Below are 17787 nucleotides of genomic sequence, written 5' to 3' on the forward strand. Positions count from 1 at the left end.
CAAACCCAGGACCTTCTTGCTGCAAGGCAACAGTGCTGACATTGTGGTCACTATTCTAAAAAAAATTTATTTGAACTTGTATCCCCTAAAGCTGCAGTAGGTAACTTTTGTTAAGGGTGTTTTTTAAATATTTGTTAAAACTGTCACTATGTCCTGACAATAGAATATGGGACACATACTCAATTCAAACTCCTCTGGCTCCTCCCTGTGGTCCCACTGCCATTTCCAGAAATACACCGCTCCTGGTCAGAAACAACCAATCAGAGCCGGAAGGAATGTTTTAGCAGTGTCAATCACCCTCATGTATGTGTTCCTCACACACCTCCCCCATACAGCGTGTACCTTCGTTCAAGCTCAAGATTGCCAGTGTGCTGCAGCTGTGCTAATGGTACTGTGCAAATGATTTGAGGACCAAGTTTGTAGTCAAATTATGGGCAGGTCATAGTCAATGTAAAGTATATCGTTGATTTTTCGTCCCTACCAGTGAATGTGCCATAGCTGTTAATCCGCCGTTCACAGCAGGCTGCTCGGTAGAGGGAGGGCTGTAGCACAGCAGAGAGCAAGGGGGAAGGACCTGTAAGGTGTGCTTGTTAAAAAAAGCTAAGTCCACAGTTTTCTCAGAACTCCCTAGAGTTTTAAAGACAACAAGCAGTAGTGGTGCATAATGTTTTTAATCTATGTTTCACTTGAAGTATTGATATTTCTATATTGCTAATCAGCACAATAAAAAACTTTCAATGGCAAATATTTTTTTATTTTCATTTTATTTTTCAGAGACAATTTCAGCGTTTCTTTTACTCAAAAATATTTTTTAAATTAAAACCTTTTTTTCCAACAAAGATACACCAAAATAAAACCCCATCTACTCCAGGAAAAACATTTAAAAAACTTTATAAAAAACAATCAGAAAATTATCCCTCCTTGTCAAATATACACAGAAAGACATTACTGTGAAACAAAATTGGCCCCCTTAGAGGTTTCTTCTCTTTTTGTCGCACTTACATGTTTTAGATCATTGAACAAATGTTGGTATCAGACAAAAATTTATACAAAATGATATTTGCACATGGTAATTTTATTCATTAAAGAAGAAAGGCTATCCAATCTGACCTAAGCCTGTGTAAAAAAAAGTCCATCCATCCATCCATTGTCTTCCGCTTATCCGGGGTCGGATCGCGGGGGCAGCAACCTAAGCAGAGAGACCCAGACTTCCCTCTCCCCAGCCACTTGGGCCAGCTCGTCCAGGGGAATCCCAAGACGTTTCCAGGCCATCCGAGAAACATAGTCCTTCCAGCGTGTCCTGGGTCTTCCTCTGGTCCTCCTCCCGGTGGGACGTGCCGGAACACCTCACCAGGGAGGCATCATAACCAGATGCCCAAGCCACCTCAGCTGGCTCCTCTCGACATGGAGAAGCAGCGGCTCTACATCAGTTCCTTCCCGGATGACCGAGCTTCTCACCATATTTCTAAGGGAGAGCCCCAACACACAGCCATGTCATGACCCAAAGCTCATGACAATAGATAGGTTGGAACGTAGATTGACCGGTAAATCGAGGGCTGAGTCAAAAAGCAAAGCTACAGCGCCTGAATCACTGTTGACGCAGCACCAATCCGTCTATCGATCTCCCGCTCCATTTTTCCCTCATTCATGAACAAGACCACAAGATACTTGAACTCCTCCACTTGAGGCAGAACCTCCCCCCCGACCCGGAGAAGGCACTCTACCCTTTTCCGGCTCAAGACTATGGCCTCGGACTTGGAGGCACTGATTCTCATCCCGGTCGCTTCACACTCGGCTGCAAACTGCTCCAGTGAGAGCTATAGATCACGAGCCCGCCCCAAGGTCCCCAGGCTCTTCTTCCTCAGTGGAAGATGTCCCAGTGGGATTGAGGAGGTCTTTGAAGTACTCTGCCCACCGACCCACAACATCCCGAGTTGAGCACAGCAAAGCTACAGCGCCTGCATCACTGCTGACGCAGCACCAATCCATCTATCCCCCCCCCCCCAACGTACAGGCGCCAGGATGGGGGGCAACAAGTAGGCCAACACCAGCTCAGCGCCTCTCACCAAGGGTAACTCCAGGGTGGAAGAGTGTCCAACCCCTCTCAAGGAGACTGGTTCCAGAGCCAGAGCCGTGCATCGAGGTGAGTCCGACTATTTCTAGCCAGAACCTCTCTACCTCGCACACCAACTCAGACTCCTTCCCCACCAGAGAGGTGACATTCCACGAGCCAACTTCTGCAGCCGAGGATCAGACCACCAAGGTCTCCGCCTTCGGCCGCCACCCATACCACATTGCACCCGACCCCTTTGGCCCCTCCCAAGGGGACCCACGTTTCCATGGGTGAAAGTCCGGCCACCAGGCGAGGGAACACTGTTTCCATCTATGATAATCGTCACAAGGGGTCTGTGGGCTGCGCTTTGTCTGATCCCTCACCTAGGACCTGTTTTCCTTGGGTCACCCTACCAGGGGCATAAACCCCCAGACAATATAGCTCCAAGGATCATTGGGACACTTAAACCCCTCCATCACGGTAAGGTGGCAGCCCAAGGAGGGGGCAACCTTACCGTGGTGGTGGGGTTTGAGTTTATTAAGTTTTATTAAGTAAACTTAATAAATCATCTTTGAAAAACCACTTTTTTTTCTACAAAGCTGAGTTTAATTTCACTAACCTGACCCAGGTCAGATTACCGCCATAAAAAAATCCCTTAAATTCAACCTGTCTGACAACATGATGTATAAGTGACACATCATGCTCTGATGTAAAGAACTCCACTATCAGATTAGAAACAATAGTCATGGACATGGATCAGTCTGGAGAGGATAAAAAACCAATTTCTAAGGCTTCGGGACCCCATCAAGCCACAGTGAGAGTCACTGTCCACGAAATAGCGAAACAACGGAACAGTGGTGAACCTTCCCAGGAGCAGTCAGTGCACCAAAAGACATCATCAACATCTCATTCAGGAGGTCAAAAAAGAACCCAGATTAACATCTTAAGCACTGTAGGCCTCTTTTAAAGGAGAATGCCCAGCAATCAGGTCATGACTTTAAACTCAAGCATACTTTGGCTAGTCAACTCAATTCAGTTTATCAATTCAGCATGACTATGGTCGAAATGACAGTAGGTCAGCCTCTAAATGGTTAAATAAAAAAGGTTAGGAGTGGCCTAATCATAGTCTGGGCTTAAATCAAAATGAAATACTGTAGCATGACCTTAAACACACCATTCATGCTTAAAAACCCTCTGATGTGGCATAATTAAAACCATTATACAAAGTAGATTGTGCCCATATATGATGTGAAAATCTCATTCCTCGTTATTGCAAATGCTTGATGGCAGCTGCTTTATTATACACTTTATAGAGAGATGTCAGCCAAATCTTGTCATCTTCAACAGTTAACATTAAAAAGATCAGAGATTATATTCAACACATTCTGGAGACCCCAATACATTGTTGTGTTAAAATATTAAATAAGATTGGAAAAAACTGAAAAACTGTTTGAAACAGCAGGCAGCATGTGTTCTTACATATCAGGCTGAGAGTTTCAGTTTTCCACAAATGTTATGAAGAAACACAATTCATAATCACAATAACTCAAATCAGATGGAACAAGGTTTGCATCAAAACGATCAAAAATAAAATAGGACCAATCCCGGACAAGCCCCCAAGAAATTTTCATGGAAAAATAGTAAATGTCATATGAATCTTTCACATAACATTTAAACAGTAATACTTCTTATTGCCAAACACAATATGAAAATCTTGATGCCAACCTGTTTTTTAAACAAAATGCTTGTCCCTTTTAAATGTAAGCATAATTAAAATGTATGTTGTAAGTGTCCCAATTTAACATATCTTAAAAAATTGAATATCTTTGTTAAAATTATCAAGCTTTAAACAATTTTGCATCCATTTTTCTGATGTAAGTTACATAATTTCGTGAGCTTGGCTTTTTTTCCCTTCCTGTTTTCTATTCCCCGTACACATTTTTGTGTTTTTATTGCTGCTAAAAGCAGGTCTTTGTTAAAACCTTCAGCTATAATCAAGGGTTATTTGGCCTGTAAATTCCTACCTTTTCAGAGTTTGAGGAAAGACTACACAATGTGTTTCTCATTAGGCCATTCACACGTAAACTTTTATAAACATTAAAATTCTCTTAATGCTGTGCCTTTTCTTTACCATTACATGCTAATTAGCAATTATGAGTACATGATTTAGTCACAGCCATTGGCACAAATAAAGAATTCGAGATTACTCTGATCTGTACTGTTCAGAGCACAGCCCACAACTGAACTTTAAAAGTGCTACTCATGGCTGCATGTTTTTTTAATCAGCTCTATTTCTTTTTATCATCTGCCCATCTGTTGGAAGCAATCATGACATAACGATTATATCCTCTTAGAGAGAGTGTTTCCTGGCAAACAAAAAGTTTTAATTCATCTTGACTTTCTTGTTTGTCCTTACTCATGAGATGAGCTGCATGATATTCAACAGCATGTTTGTCCATTAACTCTTAATAGCCTTGAGAGATTATTGTTGAGTTTTATGTAATGTTTTTGTAAGATAAATTCAGTCTGAAATACCAATGTGTATGCCCTTTTTTTAGATGCTCCATGGATAGTGGTCAGTGTCGCTGCCGCAGTCACATAACGGGACGGGATTGTACTCAAGTGGATTCTGGATATTTCTTTATGGCTCTGGATCACTTCCTTTATGAGGCTGAATTTGCTAAAATGGGGCAGGTGAGTGTTACTGTATACCCAACAAAAAAATATTTTTAACTTTGATATATTTGACCTGATTCTTCCTGGGTGTGTGTTCTCAGGGTTGTACCTTAGAAACCAGGGAACATCAGGCCGGTCGCCCGGCCCAGTGGACAGATATTGGCTTCACTAAGGTTCCTCAAGGTGGCACTTTGGAGTTTCTGATAAATAACATACCATACTCCATGGAATATGATTTAGTCATCCGCTACGAATCCCAGGTGTGTGCATTGACTCATGTTAACTTGTGATTTCCTCAGCTATGAAGGTTTAATAGAATAGAATCCAGCCTTACTATAATGCCATATCAAATCATCCATATACATCAGGGAAAATAACTTAATAACATAATAATTTTAGTGGGTGAGATTTTTTGAACATGATATGCACACCAAATGTTTGTAACAACCCATTTACATTAAACAGCAAAAAACCAATATGTGCATTTGTCTTCTGTTATCGCACAGGTAGAAAAGTCTTTGTTGGTGTCAGCTTCAAGATGTCTCCACTAAAGACAAATTAGTCACATGCATTGCTCCAGTGCGATTTTGACCCTTTCTTCCACACAAAATGTCTTCTAAATTTGAAAATGTTGGGGGGCACTACTCTGATCTTTTGATCTTTTTGCACCATGATGTTCCCACCTTCAGACTTCTCTGTTATTACAGGGTTCTTTTGGGTGATGCACAGTGCCGCTCCTCCTGTCTGCAACACACTCTAAATAACATTAACTTGCATTATAAGTGTGCATATAAGTAGTTTTTTTTTTTCTTGAAAACCTGGTCCTGCTCATTTTAGGTCATTCTGAACCCCTCTGATAGTGGTTAATGACTTTTGGACAATTGTTCTGATTATTCTGTTGACCCCTGTGTCAGAAATTCTTGACGGACACTTAGTTGTAGCTGGTTTATGGTAAAATTATGTTCTTGACAATTTCAGATTATGGTCCCAGATTTGCTTACTGGAATATTCCAAAATGTCCATAGCTATTGCTGTTGATGTGTATTCTAATAGTGTGAGGATCTTGAGAAAGCTGTTTGGTTTTCTTGCCAGATACCTTCTTATAGGCCATCAATTTGGACTAAACCAACCTTTTATGCAGCCTGTTTTTCTTCATGTGTACAATAATTATTCCTTGTGTCATTCCATTTTTATTACACATAATCCAATTTATTGGCTTCTTTGTTTTGATTATTTTGCATGGTTGGATTATTGGGTTGCTGCCAAAATCTGTTGTGAATTTCATGTTAATAAATCTATTAGAAATATATTTACTTAGAAAAACATTGCTGTGTTTATTTTCCCTGCTGTACATGTGCCATTCATTAATTCATCCATTCATTTATAAAGTGCTTTAAAGCATCCAAATAAGAAGACCAAAGTGCATAACAATACAATCATAAAAACACTCAGAAAGGCCCAGTTCGATGATCGCACACAGATCCAAAGGAAGCTAGTGTCAGAGTGTGGAGTCCACCATGGAAAAGGCCCAGTCTCTGTAGTGTTTAAGCTTAGTCCTTGGAATGTTCAATAAAAGCTGACTGGATGACCTCAAGGACCTGCCACGCACACAAACACTTAAAAGTTGTGATAAATAAGGAGGTGTAAGGTTGTTAAGAGATTTTAAAACAAAAAGTAAATGTTTTAATCAAATCTAAAATAAACAGTAAGCCAGTGTAAAGAATATAAAACATGGCTAATGTGCGCACGTTGGGCGTTGTTAGTTTAAAGACGGGCGGCTGCCTCCTGGACAAACTGAAGGTGATTTGGACTTGACTGGGAGACACCGACATAGAGAGCATTACAATAGTCGAGTCTGGAACTAGTATAAGCATGACTGGTCTTCTCCAGCTCAGGACAAGTCCATTTGATTTTGAAATGTAAAATGCTTGTCAAATATCACCCCCAAAACTTAAAGCACTGACATCTGACATTCTTTTTTTCTGTGCCTGGTTTGTGTTGCTTTTTTAGATTATTTCCCTGGGTTTCATTTAAATGAATTTAGATCTTCTTAACTCTAGATGCCCCGGGACTGGGAGGAGGTGCAAGTAACTGTGATCCGTCCAGGATCGATTCCCACCAGCAGCCCTTGTGGAAACACCATCCCAGATGACGACAGACTCACCGTCTCTCTGCCAGCTGGAGCCAGGTGTGCGATTCAAGCAAACAGTCACACACACACACACCTATACACAGAGATTCATTCAGCCACATGTACATTCACATCTATGTTCACAAACACTTGTGAGGTTTTGTTTCAGTCTGTGTGCTTTCTCTGTCTTCCCCAGGTTTGTGGTTCTCCCTCAGCCAGTGTGTTTAGAGAAAGGTGTGACCTACACCCTTCGCTTGGAGTTCACACGCTATCAAGATGCTAACAGTATCCTCAATGGAGCAGACTACGCTGTCGTCCTTGTGGACTCTGTGAGATTAAATAGCCTCTTTCAATCTCAAATTCTACTGTTTGTGACATCCTCTCATTTTAACAGCCATCTCTGCTCCAGATTGCCCTGATGCCACGTCATGCCTCCATGGAGATGTTTAACACTGGGGATCTTGCCTCAAACGTCAGGAAGCAGACCTTCGAGCGGTACCGGTGCCATGAGGGAGCAAGGAGTGTGATCCGTCAACAGATCAGTGATATCTGTGCTAAACTCATCAGCAGCATGTCAGCCATTATTAACGACGGAGCTCTGGGTGACTAAATGAGGGTTGTTTTTGCTTGCAGTTAAAAATAGATATATATTCAACTCCAACGTCAGTGAATTAATGCCCATGTTCTTGCACCACCAGCTTGTAACTGTGATCCTCAGGGGTCCATCAGCACCCTTTGTGATGTCCGTGGGGGCCAGTGTCGCTGCAGGCCCAACATAATTGGTCGGGGCTGTGACAAGTGTGCACCGGGAACCTATGGCTTTGGACCCTCAGGCTGCATACGTGAGTAAATCCTTTTAGCTTAAATCCACACATCTTTTTGTGCCCAACCAATCCCTATCCAGGGCCTTTACTTAAATTAGTTAAGATTAAAGGTTGAGTGGAAATCCCACCTCTTGGCATTTATATACAGTCCTGTTCGAAAGTATTCACACCTATAGAACCTTTTCACACTTTTCCCATTAGAAACGCAAACTTCAATGGGTTTAACTGGAATTTTATGGCACAAAATAGTGTGTAATTAAAACGTTAAAGGAAATTGGTACATGGTTTCCAAACATTATATAAATAAAAATCTAAAAAGGGTGATGTGCATTTATATTCAGCCCCCCTTTACTCTGACACCTCTAAATTAATTCCTATGCAACCAATTTGCTTCAGAAGTCATATAATCAGTCAACAGAGCCATGTGAGCAGTTTGTTCTCAATATAAATCTAGATGTTCTGTTAAATCTTCAGAGGTTTGTCAAAGAACATTAGGGAGCAAAAGGTTAGAAAACCACTAAGGTCAAAAACAATATCCAAGCTTTGGACATCTCACAGAGCACTGTTCAATCCATCATCTGAAAATGGAAAAAGTGTGGAGCAACTGTAAACCTGCGGAGACATAGTTGTCCTCCCAAACCACCGAAAGAGCTCCTGTGTGAGAATCTGTTGATCAGCCAACTACAGGTTGTGCACTCTACAGTTCTGGCTCTTATGGGAGAGTCACGAAGAAAGGCGTTGTTAACAGAAAGTGACAAAAACTCCATTGTGAGAGAACTAAGACTCTACATCACCCTGAACACACTATCCAACAGTGAAAACATGTCGGCAGCAGCATCATACTGAGGGGATGCTTTTTCTTAGCTAGGACAAGAAAGCTGGTCATAGTTCATGGAAAGATCGACAGAGCTAAAACTCCAGACTATCCAGTAAGGAAACATGCTAGAGATACCCCAAAAGACTTAAAACTGGGGCTAATGTTGAGGTTAACGATACTTAAAATCAACCCGGAGATACAATGGAATGTTTATATCAAACCATATTCATGTATTAGAATGGCTGAGTCAAAGTCCACGCCTAAATCCAATTAAGGATCTGTGGCAAAACTTAAAATGTTCTGTTCATGAGCGCTTAGCCTCCATTTTGACAAATATTTAGCAAGGTTGAATATGTAGACATTTTTGGCTTTAGATGTATGAAACTAGTACACACCCCAAACAATTGTAGCTGTAATCACAGTAAAATAGTAGAAGTACTGAGTCACTGGTTGGGGGTGGTGATGAATCCAAATAAATCCACTTCAGACTTTGATGCTTTTTGAAAATGGAATATAGATTTTTTTTCACTTCAGAACTGTGCACTACTGTTCTACTTTGTGTTGCCCTTTTCACATAGGGTCCAATAAAATGTATTGGCATTTGTGGTTGTACCTTGACGAAATGTGAAATATTTTAATGGATATAAATAGCTTTGCAAGGCACTGTAATATGTGCAATCTTTGCCTAGAATTCATGATTATGTCTGTACTTGTAATGCACCTTTGGTAAGGTTTGGGTTTGGCGTCCTCTACTGTGTCTGAATAAATACTTTTAAAAGAAACTTCCCTGCTTTTCTTCCTTTATGCTCATCTAATCGACTCCCTTCCGGCCATCATCCTGTTTTTAATTTCTCCAGTATGCGAGTGCAGCTTGGAAGGGTCAGTGACCCGACTCTGTGACAAGTACACCGGGCAGTGCCAGTGCCGTCCCGGAGCGTACGGCCAGCGGTGCGACGGGTGTCAGGAGGGTCACTGGGGCTTTCCCAGCTGCCGACCCTGCCAGTGTAACGGACATGCCAATCACTGTGACCAGAGGACTGGAGTCTGCATCAGCTGCAGGGACAACACTGGAGGAGACAAGTGTGACAGGTGATTTTCCAGAATAAGTTTCGTTAAAGCAAAACACTTCATTTCCTAAATGCTCTCATCCACAAACAAACTACTGCAAACAAAAACAAAATGACACACCATGATTATTTTTTACATTAAATTATGTGATAAAATATTATTTACACCATTTACACAGCAACGGATTATTTTGAATTATCCTCAGTTGAAGCTAAACTCCTTCCCATTTTCTTTGAGTTTGATACGTCTTCTGTAATCTGGTCAGAGGATTCCCTCTTTTCAACTTTGAACAACTTTTACTATAAATCTAAAATTTACATTAACTGATCCTAAATACTGGCAGAATCATGTAAATATGATGTCTTAACCATTTTTTTGTCTCCTTAAATCAGTTCAGTCTAGTTCAATCAGATCTGTTGAACTAATAGCATCGATATAACAAGAACAGGAAATTTAGGAAACCTAAATCCATGAATGCCCTATTTCTAGTTAACTTTATGTTAAATTGATTTGTGTTTCTGTAGGTGTGCCAATGGTTATTATGGGAACCCAATTTTGGGCATATCACCTGGTGGTCAGTGTCGTCCATGCCCATGTCCAGATGGACCCCACAGTGGACGCCACTTTGCTACATCTTGTTACCAGGACAACCGCAACCGACAAATTATCTGCAACTGTAACCAAGGTTACACAGGTAAACCTGAAATAAGGAAAGTTCACATGGATGGATGGATGGATCATGTAATTTTTTGTCACAGTGCGCTGCTGATGGAGAAATTAGTTCTGGTTTAGTGTAACCAAACCAAACTAAGCTTAATTAATGAACTTGGCAAGTAGATTGTGTCTGAAATTTAAACAAACAAGTCAAAGGTCACCTGCATACATTTCCAAAGCTAAAAGATCCTTCATCTAGAGCAGGGGTCTGCAACCTGAGGCCCCAGAGCCATATGGAGCTCTTTGGCTCCTCCACAGTGGCTCTTACAAAGCCAAATAAGATAGTTTTTTAATTATAAAGGCAATAAAAAAGGTGGTTTTTAGCAGCTTTATCTCCATAGAAGGGCACCAATGGTACAAGGCTTTTAAAAGTAATTTAATGTTTTTTAGCTGCAAACTATGTTTCATATTTTTTGTGGGCAACGTATCTTTCATTTCCATATTTATAGAAAGGGCTCACTCAACAAAATAGTTTTTTTTTTCCTTTGTAAAAGTTAGATTACTCATTTTATTCTAAACTCTGAAAATTTAAAAATAATACTTAATTGTCCTAGCTTTCAAAATACAACAGTTTATTGCATACATATTTATATAATCTATCTTTTTTGTGTCTCTACTTATGTTATTGTGCAGCAGCGGAGGCAATAGTGGTTCTTTGACTTGAAAAGGTTGCTGACCCCTGATCTAGAGCGATTTCATATTCTACATTATGCAGTGTTGTGAAAGTATTTGCCCCCTTCCACATTTCATCTGCTTTGCTTTTTTTGTACAGATAAATCTTTTAGATCATCAAGTAGCTTTTTCTATCAGACAGAGATAACTTCAGTAAATACAAAAAGCGATTTTCAAATGACAATTTCATTTATTAAGGGAAAGAAGCTACCCAAAACAACCTGGTCCTATGAGAAATGGTATTATACCCCTAAATTAGGGAGATAGTGAATGAAGTTCTGACTTTAAGTCAGCTTTTAATCAGCTTTGGGTTTTTGGAGCTGTTCAGACGTGGACTTGCTGGTATGCCTCAGGTTGTTGTGCTGCTGCATAAGCTCAGTGTGGTTGAGCTCCAGGTCACGAACTGATAGTCGCATATTCTTCTTCAGGATTTTTAAGCAGAGAGCAGAACTCATCCAACCTCGAATCACAGTCTTGAAGAAGCAAAGCACCCCCAAACCAGCTCACTATAACCATCATGTCTAACTGTTGGTATGGTGTTCTTTACCTAAATCAGTGTTTTAGTTTGGGCTGAATCTAACTGGAGATACACCTTCCAAAAAGTTATACCTTTGTCTCGTCAGCCCGCAGAAAATCTTTCCAAGGTATTTGGGATCATCAAGATGTTTTATGGAAAATTTGAGATGATCCTTTGGGTTCTATTTTGTCTGCAAGGGTTCTTTTGGAACTCTCCCATGGATGTTGTTTTTGTGAAGTCTCTTCCTTATTGTTTAATCATGAACTCTGACCTTAACTCAAGCAGGTCAATGCTGCTCTTGGGTTCTTTTGTGACATTCTGGATAAATTGTTGATATGCTCTTGGAGTAATTTTGGTAGGCAGGTCACTCCTGGGATGATTTACCACTCTTCCATGATTTCTATATTTGTGGATAATGACTCTCATTGTGGTTTGTTGGTGCTCCACAGCCTTAGAAATGACTTCTTTCCCCTTTCCAGACAGATGGTAATTACTTTCTCTGTACTGTTTTTGAATTTCTTTAGAACAAGGCAGGATGCGTTACTCTCAAGGAGGGCAGTTATATTTTCACGTTGGGCTTGGTTGATTTGGATAGTTTCTTTCACTTTAATAAATGTAATAATCCTTTTCAAAATAGCTTTTTTTAATTACTTAGTTCATTTTAGTCTAATATTAAAATTTGCTTGATAATCTGAAATGGTTAAATGTGGCAAAAAAAGCAAAAACAGAACAAATCCATAAGGGGCAAGCACTTTTTCAGGGCACTTTCTGTGACGGAAAAACCTCAAATGAGGTAACAACAGTAGTGTTTCTCTTTGGGCTGTGGTTAATGGTAATTGTTTTCATGTCCTTCCTCCCCTGTACTACTGGCACAGGTATTGTTAAACGCTCCGGGGCGACCATTTTTAAGCGTGAGTAATAATAGTTGGCCCCCTCCCATTCCCGCTACCCTCTCCTGTTTTTTTTTTGTTTTTTTTTGTTTTAATCCACCGAGCCTACTGTCCTCCTCACCAGCCTTACCCATGCATGAACTCAGCAGCACTGCTGTGTTATAGCACACTTCCATGTGAGACCTGGTTCAAAAGCTGCAAAAATACTCAGTGTTTTCTCTCACTGGCTGTGTTTTGTGTGTATCATATGGATAGATATTTGCACCTAAGGTAACAGAATGACACAGATGAAATGATTTAAAAACAAAATTTGATCCAGATCAGTGTAAATATTCCTAAAACAGAGGCCTGACCCAGAATCATTCCACAGCAATAAAACCTGGCTATTGATGAGTCTGGTTCAGTGCTTTCTTTTGGAATGCTAAGACGTACATGTGTGACTGAATAATGCCATAAAAGAAAGGATTATAATCTTTGTCTGACTTGTAATTCTTTGTTAAGCTGATATTTTTTCAATTTCTTTGTTTAAAAAGAGTATATGAACACTTCTAAACAGCTCGAAGAAGAACAGCTCGGATACATTTAAGATGCATTGATTCTAGAAAAACAAAAGATATAAAGAGGTCCAATATCTGTTTTTGGAAAGCTTTAACCTACCAACACCGATTTTAGTCAATTCAGATTTTGTTGAAAAACGATAAATCACAGCATTCCAAAAATAATTTTAACTTTCCTGCTGTGAGTAATAACTATATGCATGAGAAGCATCTTACTGTGGGTGTGAGAGAGCAGTTAGTATAAAAAGGGTTTCAATATTATTTTAAAACAAAAACAAGATCATGGAGAGGACATTTTATGCTTTCTGTGACATACAGTCATGTTTAATTAATTAGAAAATGCGTTCCAGTGAGGCTTGTTTGTCAGATTTAAAGCACCTTTGGAAAATAACAACCTTCAAGCAGGTATTAAACATACTTTTCAGTAAGCCACATTTCTGTATTAAAAAGGTTAATTTTTTTGTGGTACTGATATAATATTCTAACCTTAAACGTTGTGATTTGGCTGTGAGCGAAAAATCTTAATTAACAGAATGAATCTATATGTGTTTCACTTTGTGAATTCTGTTACTGAAATAAATGAACTGTTCAATAATAATCAAATTTATTGAATATGACTGTATTTTATCAGCAATTAGCACAGTTGGCATTACTTACAGTAAACAGCAGTCTCTGTGTATATTCTGTAAAGAAAATGTTGACACCTATGTTCAGTTTGAAATCTCTAAAAGACTACCAACATTTCAGAATTGGGCCTGTTCAATAATGGACAATAATTGAAAGCTCTAAAGGAAAATAAAGAACTTTTCTATACTCCGTGCAGCCATCCAGTTATCCCAATAGTCTCTCTCTTTATGTGGTGGTCTGAATGAACGACCTTTTCTCCTTTCATCTGGCAGTAGTTTTGACATTTTATTTTTGGTGATGAGCTCCATGGTTTTGAGGTTGGATTGTCTTTTACCATCACCCTAATCTTTAGCTCCCTCCACAGCTTATTTAATAAATTCAAGTCAGGACTGTGGCTGGGACACTTCAAATGTTACTTTTGCTTCAAGGCAACATTTAAAATATTTCTTTAAATCTAAATCTGCCAGGGGTGTGAATCATTTTAGGTCTAGAACTTAATGGTTTATTAAGTTACTATTTCTAAATTTTGTGAAATTCTAAACTAGCCAAACCCAAAAGATGATCTAGTCTTCACTCAGAATGTTTTTTTTTTTTCAGGCACCAGCTTGACATTGAGCATCTAGGCTCAGTATTAATCTGTACTCAGCTGATCAAGACACGTGTTGTACATACAGCCAGACCAATCAGAATACAGGGCAGACTGTGGCTGCAGCTGAAAACCAAACATCTCCATATTATTCCTTTGTTCTCTGGGGAGCCTCTTGGAGAACGTCAGGAGTGACAAATCCCACTGATGATTAATTGAAAGGAGAGATGAGGTCGCCATTTAGGCATAAATGATGTTCCTGGACCTCCAGGATTTCGAGGAGTGATAACTAACCTTATGATTAATTTAGTACAGTATGTATTCAGTGTTTTCAATAGTATTGAAAAAGATGTGGGTACAGTGACAGACACCAGTGAGAGCTGGTTAACTTACCCTCACTGAGTGGTTATCAGAATGAACACTGATACTGGAAAATCATGGCTTTGATAGAATAACTTTCCAGATGTGGGTCTGGCTATCTGCTAGACTTACATATATCTTTGAGAAGAAACATGTTAGTCACAGTCTAAGATTGGGAAAATCTGATCATATGGATCCATCTTACCGTGTTAAACCGAGATGACCCATTTCTGCTGCAAGTTTAACAACATCCCTGCTTTTTCCATTTCATCCACCATAAAATCAAGCAGAGAAATCCTAAAGCAGACCTTTAATTGGAAATGAAATGAAATTTAAAATATACAACACGTCTTCTTTTTGGTTCTGTTCCACCTGAAAATTCCATTCCTTCCTCGTCCTTTTTCAACTCAGGTGCCCGGTGTGAGGAATGCGCCCCGGGTTATTATGGCAATCCCTCTCAGCCGGGGGGGCGCTGCCAGCCGTGCCAGTGCAACAACAACATAGACATGTCCGACATGGACGCCTGTGACAGGCAGACTGGACAGTGCAGGAAGTGCCTTTACAACACAGAGGGCCCCAACTGTAGCATCTGCAAGAGTGGATATTTTGGAGATGCATCTCGACGCAACTGCAGGAGTTAGTAACGGTTTTAAGAAACAAAATCTTCCTAGATAAGAAAATATATTGTTTTTATCAACAGTAGGTTTTCTCTTTTTTGTTGTTCAGAGTGCACATGCAACTTTTTGGGCACTGAGCGCAGTCAGTGCATAGAGCGTGAGGACTGTGTGTGCCAGCGTGCCACGGGCCAGTGTCAGTGTCTGCCGAATGTTGTAGGTCTGACGTGTGACCACTGCGCCCCCAACCACTGGAATCTGGCCAGTGGGAAAGGCTGTGAACCATGCAACTGTAATCCCAACAACTCTGTCACATCCTCCTGCAATGAAGTAAGTCAGACATGGATCAAAGCACTTTACTGTGAGAGTTTATGTAACTTTATTTTATATGTTTGTCACGGTTTACATGTATGTAATTAACCACAAAAGTATATAAAGGAAAAAAAGCAGGGTCCTGAAAAGCTAAGAAAACACATCTTTTTTATCTGGAAACGAATTTAAAGTGAGTTTAAAGTCACTATACTTGTTTTCTTTTGCTTTCTGTCACAGTTTACAGGCCAGTGTCAATGTCGGGAAGGTTTTGGAGGAAAGACCTGCACAGACTGTGAGGAGAACTTCTGGGGAGACCCCAGGACGCAGTGCAGAGGTCAGAAACTTGAAGATTCAGTAACTTAGTAGACATAGTAAAGAGACAAGGAGGTTTAGAACAAAATGATTAATTATGCACTTGGAGAACATTGTGGGAGAATACATTGTAGTCTGATTTAGGCAAATTTGAATTTGTGAGTCACTGTTCCAACAGCAATGTTTGATTAAAAAACCCACTGAGAACCAACAAAGAACATGAAGTGTTCACAGTGAAACTTGCCCAAATGCTTTGGGTGTTTTTCCTCTGTGAACATCAGGAAAATCCAAAACCTTAACCCAAAATTTCAACCAATTCAGTGAAAACTTATGATCCATATTTTTCAGCATAACAGTGAGTTTAAACAAGCCTTCAAATCAACAAAATAATGGTTTTGCCAAAAGAACTTTTACGGTGTCCAAGTTAAATCTGACAGAAACTCTATGGCATCACCTGAGGAGAGCTGTTGACAAAAGACATCCTCACAGTGTGACAGATTTGGAGAACTTATGCAAGTTAGAACGGGCAAATATCTCAAATGTTTTTCTTATTTGTAGCCCCAAGGCTTATTGCACAGAGAAAGCAACATGAGCTATGCTCACCGTAGGGCTAAAGTTAAAAGCCAGAGAGAAAAGCATAGAGCAGGGCTCACAAATGGTGCAGAAATGTTAATAAGCGCATCAGTTGTTGACCAAAGTATTGTCACTTACTGTGGTACTGTGGTACTCATTGATAGCAGATAAATTTGGTTTTAAGGAGATCCATTTGTATTAGCTGACAGTTTTTGTAATAATAAAGACTTCTAATTTCTGTCACCTTTCAAACTCATTTTACTCCAAATTTGTTAGATATGCATCTGCTGATCAGAGTGTTTTTGTTTTGGCCACATTGTCCATGTAGTCTTCTTTAAAAGATGCCACTAATTTCCCTTCCATCTCAGGTGTTTGTGGACATGTACAAGGTTGTCTCTGATTTCAATCTACTAGATGATGCGCCAAAGTTCAAATTATTTCAAGTTGGACCAAAGGTGAAGAGCACAGCCATGCTCTGCCATCAAGCAACACACACCAAATAATGTTTTTTGAATTGTACAGAAGAGATACAATCAGTACTGTTAAAACTGTCAGTTCAAATGTAGTCAGGGATGCATTAAGACCACTTTACTGGTTTCATGCATAACTGCTATTTCCTCCCAACAGAAAATCAATCATCAGTCCTTAGTTGTTATTTTTTTTATCAGTAACGGTCTACAGAGAGATTCCCTTCACTTCTGCTTGCCTGCCTGTCAGGCAGTGTGTAAAGTTGTACAGTAGAGTCTAATGAAGTGGTTTTTACATATGTAGGTATGATCGTCAACACCTACACACATACTAATAACGTCTTTTGAACTACTATTGGAACAAATATGCATGATTTATCATGGTATTATGTTTTTGCATCACAAAATTGTAACAGTGGTGTTCCCACTTTTTCTGTTCACTGTTTCAAAAAGCTGAGTAATCCTTGACATGTTTTTCTTTTTTCACCACAAATTCTTTCTCCCTAATTCACCGTCCCCTTCTGTTTTCCTCTCTAGCGTGTGACTGCGACTGGCGTGGGATTGAGACTTCTCAGTGCAACCGGATGACTGGCCACTGTGTCTGCCAGCAGGGGGTGTCAGGGGTTCGCTGTGACCAGTGTGCCAGAGGCTTTGCCGGCCAGTTTCCTAACTGCCAGCCCTGTCACCAGTGCTTCGGGGACTGGGATCGCATAGTGCAGGTGCAGCACTAAGGAATACAGAAAATAAATACAAAAAATAACCAATTAAACATGTGTCAAAAGCGGTTATCCTCTTATTGTCAGGACTTGGCAGTTCGCACCAAGACCCTTGCAGAGCGGGCCCATGAGATTCAAACCACTGGGCTTATTGGGCCCTATGAGAAAACCTTCAAAGACCTGGAAGAGAAGCTGGCTCAAGCTCGTGCTATTGTCAGTGCACGGAATGCCACGACTACAGCTGTCTCTATTCTGATGGAGCTTATTGAGGATCTCAGGTACTACTGCTTTGTCCTAATAC

General features: G+C 40.1%; 1 protein-coding gene across 1 annotated transcript in view; it reads left to right on the forward strand.

Moving 5' to 3' along the window:
• Positions 1 to 17787, forward strand: part of lamb2 (laminin, beta 2 (laminin S)) — an 88068-nt gene that overhangs the window by 53689 nt on the left and 16592 nt on the right. The window contains exons 14-26 of the mRNA XM_047369530.1: positions 4612 to 4747; positions 4831 to 4989; positions 6790 to 6917; positions 7057 to 7189; positions 7270 to 7462; positions 7559 to 7702; positions 9359 to 9590; positions 10094 to 10263; positions 14904 to 15128; positions 15219 to 15436; positions 15656 to 15752; positions 17308 to 17489; positions 17574 to 17764. Coding sequence (XP_047225486.1) covers positions 4612 to 4747; positions 4831 to 4989; positions 6790 to 6917; positions 7057 to 7189; positions 7270 to 7462; positions 7559 to 7702; positions 9359 to 9590; positions 10094 to 10263; positions 14904 to 15128; positions 15219 to 15436; positions 15656 to 15752; positions 17308 to 17489; positions 17574 to 17764 — 2208 coding nt within the window. The remainder of the gene's footprint in view (positions 1 to 4611; positions 4748 to 4830; positions 4990 to 6789; positions 6918 to 7056; positions 7190 to 7269; positions 7463 to 7558; positions 7703 to 9358; positions 9591 to 10093; positions 10264 to 14903; positions 15129 to 15218; positions 15437 to 15655; positions 15753 to 17307; positions 17490 to 17573; positions 17765 to 17787) is intronic.

The sequence above is a fragment of the Girardinichthys multiradiatus genome, chromosome 1 (genome assembly GCF_021462225.1).
Source record: "Girardinichthys multiradiatus isolate DD_20200921_A chromosome 1, DD_fGirMul_XY1, whole genome shotgun sequence".
Taxonomy (NCBI): domain Eukaryota; kingdom Metazoa; phylum Chordata; class Actinopteri; order Cyprinodontiformes; family Goodeidae; genus Girardinichthys; species Girardinichthys multiradiatus.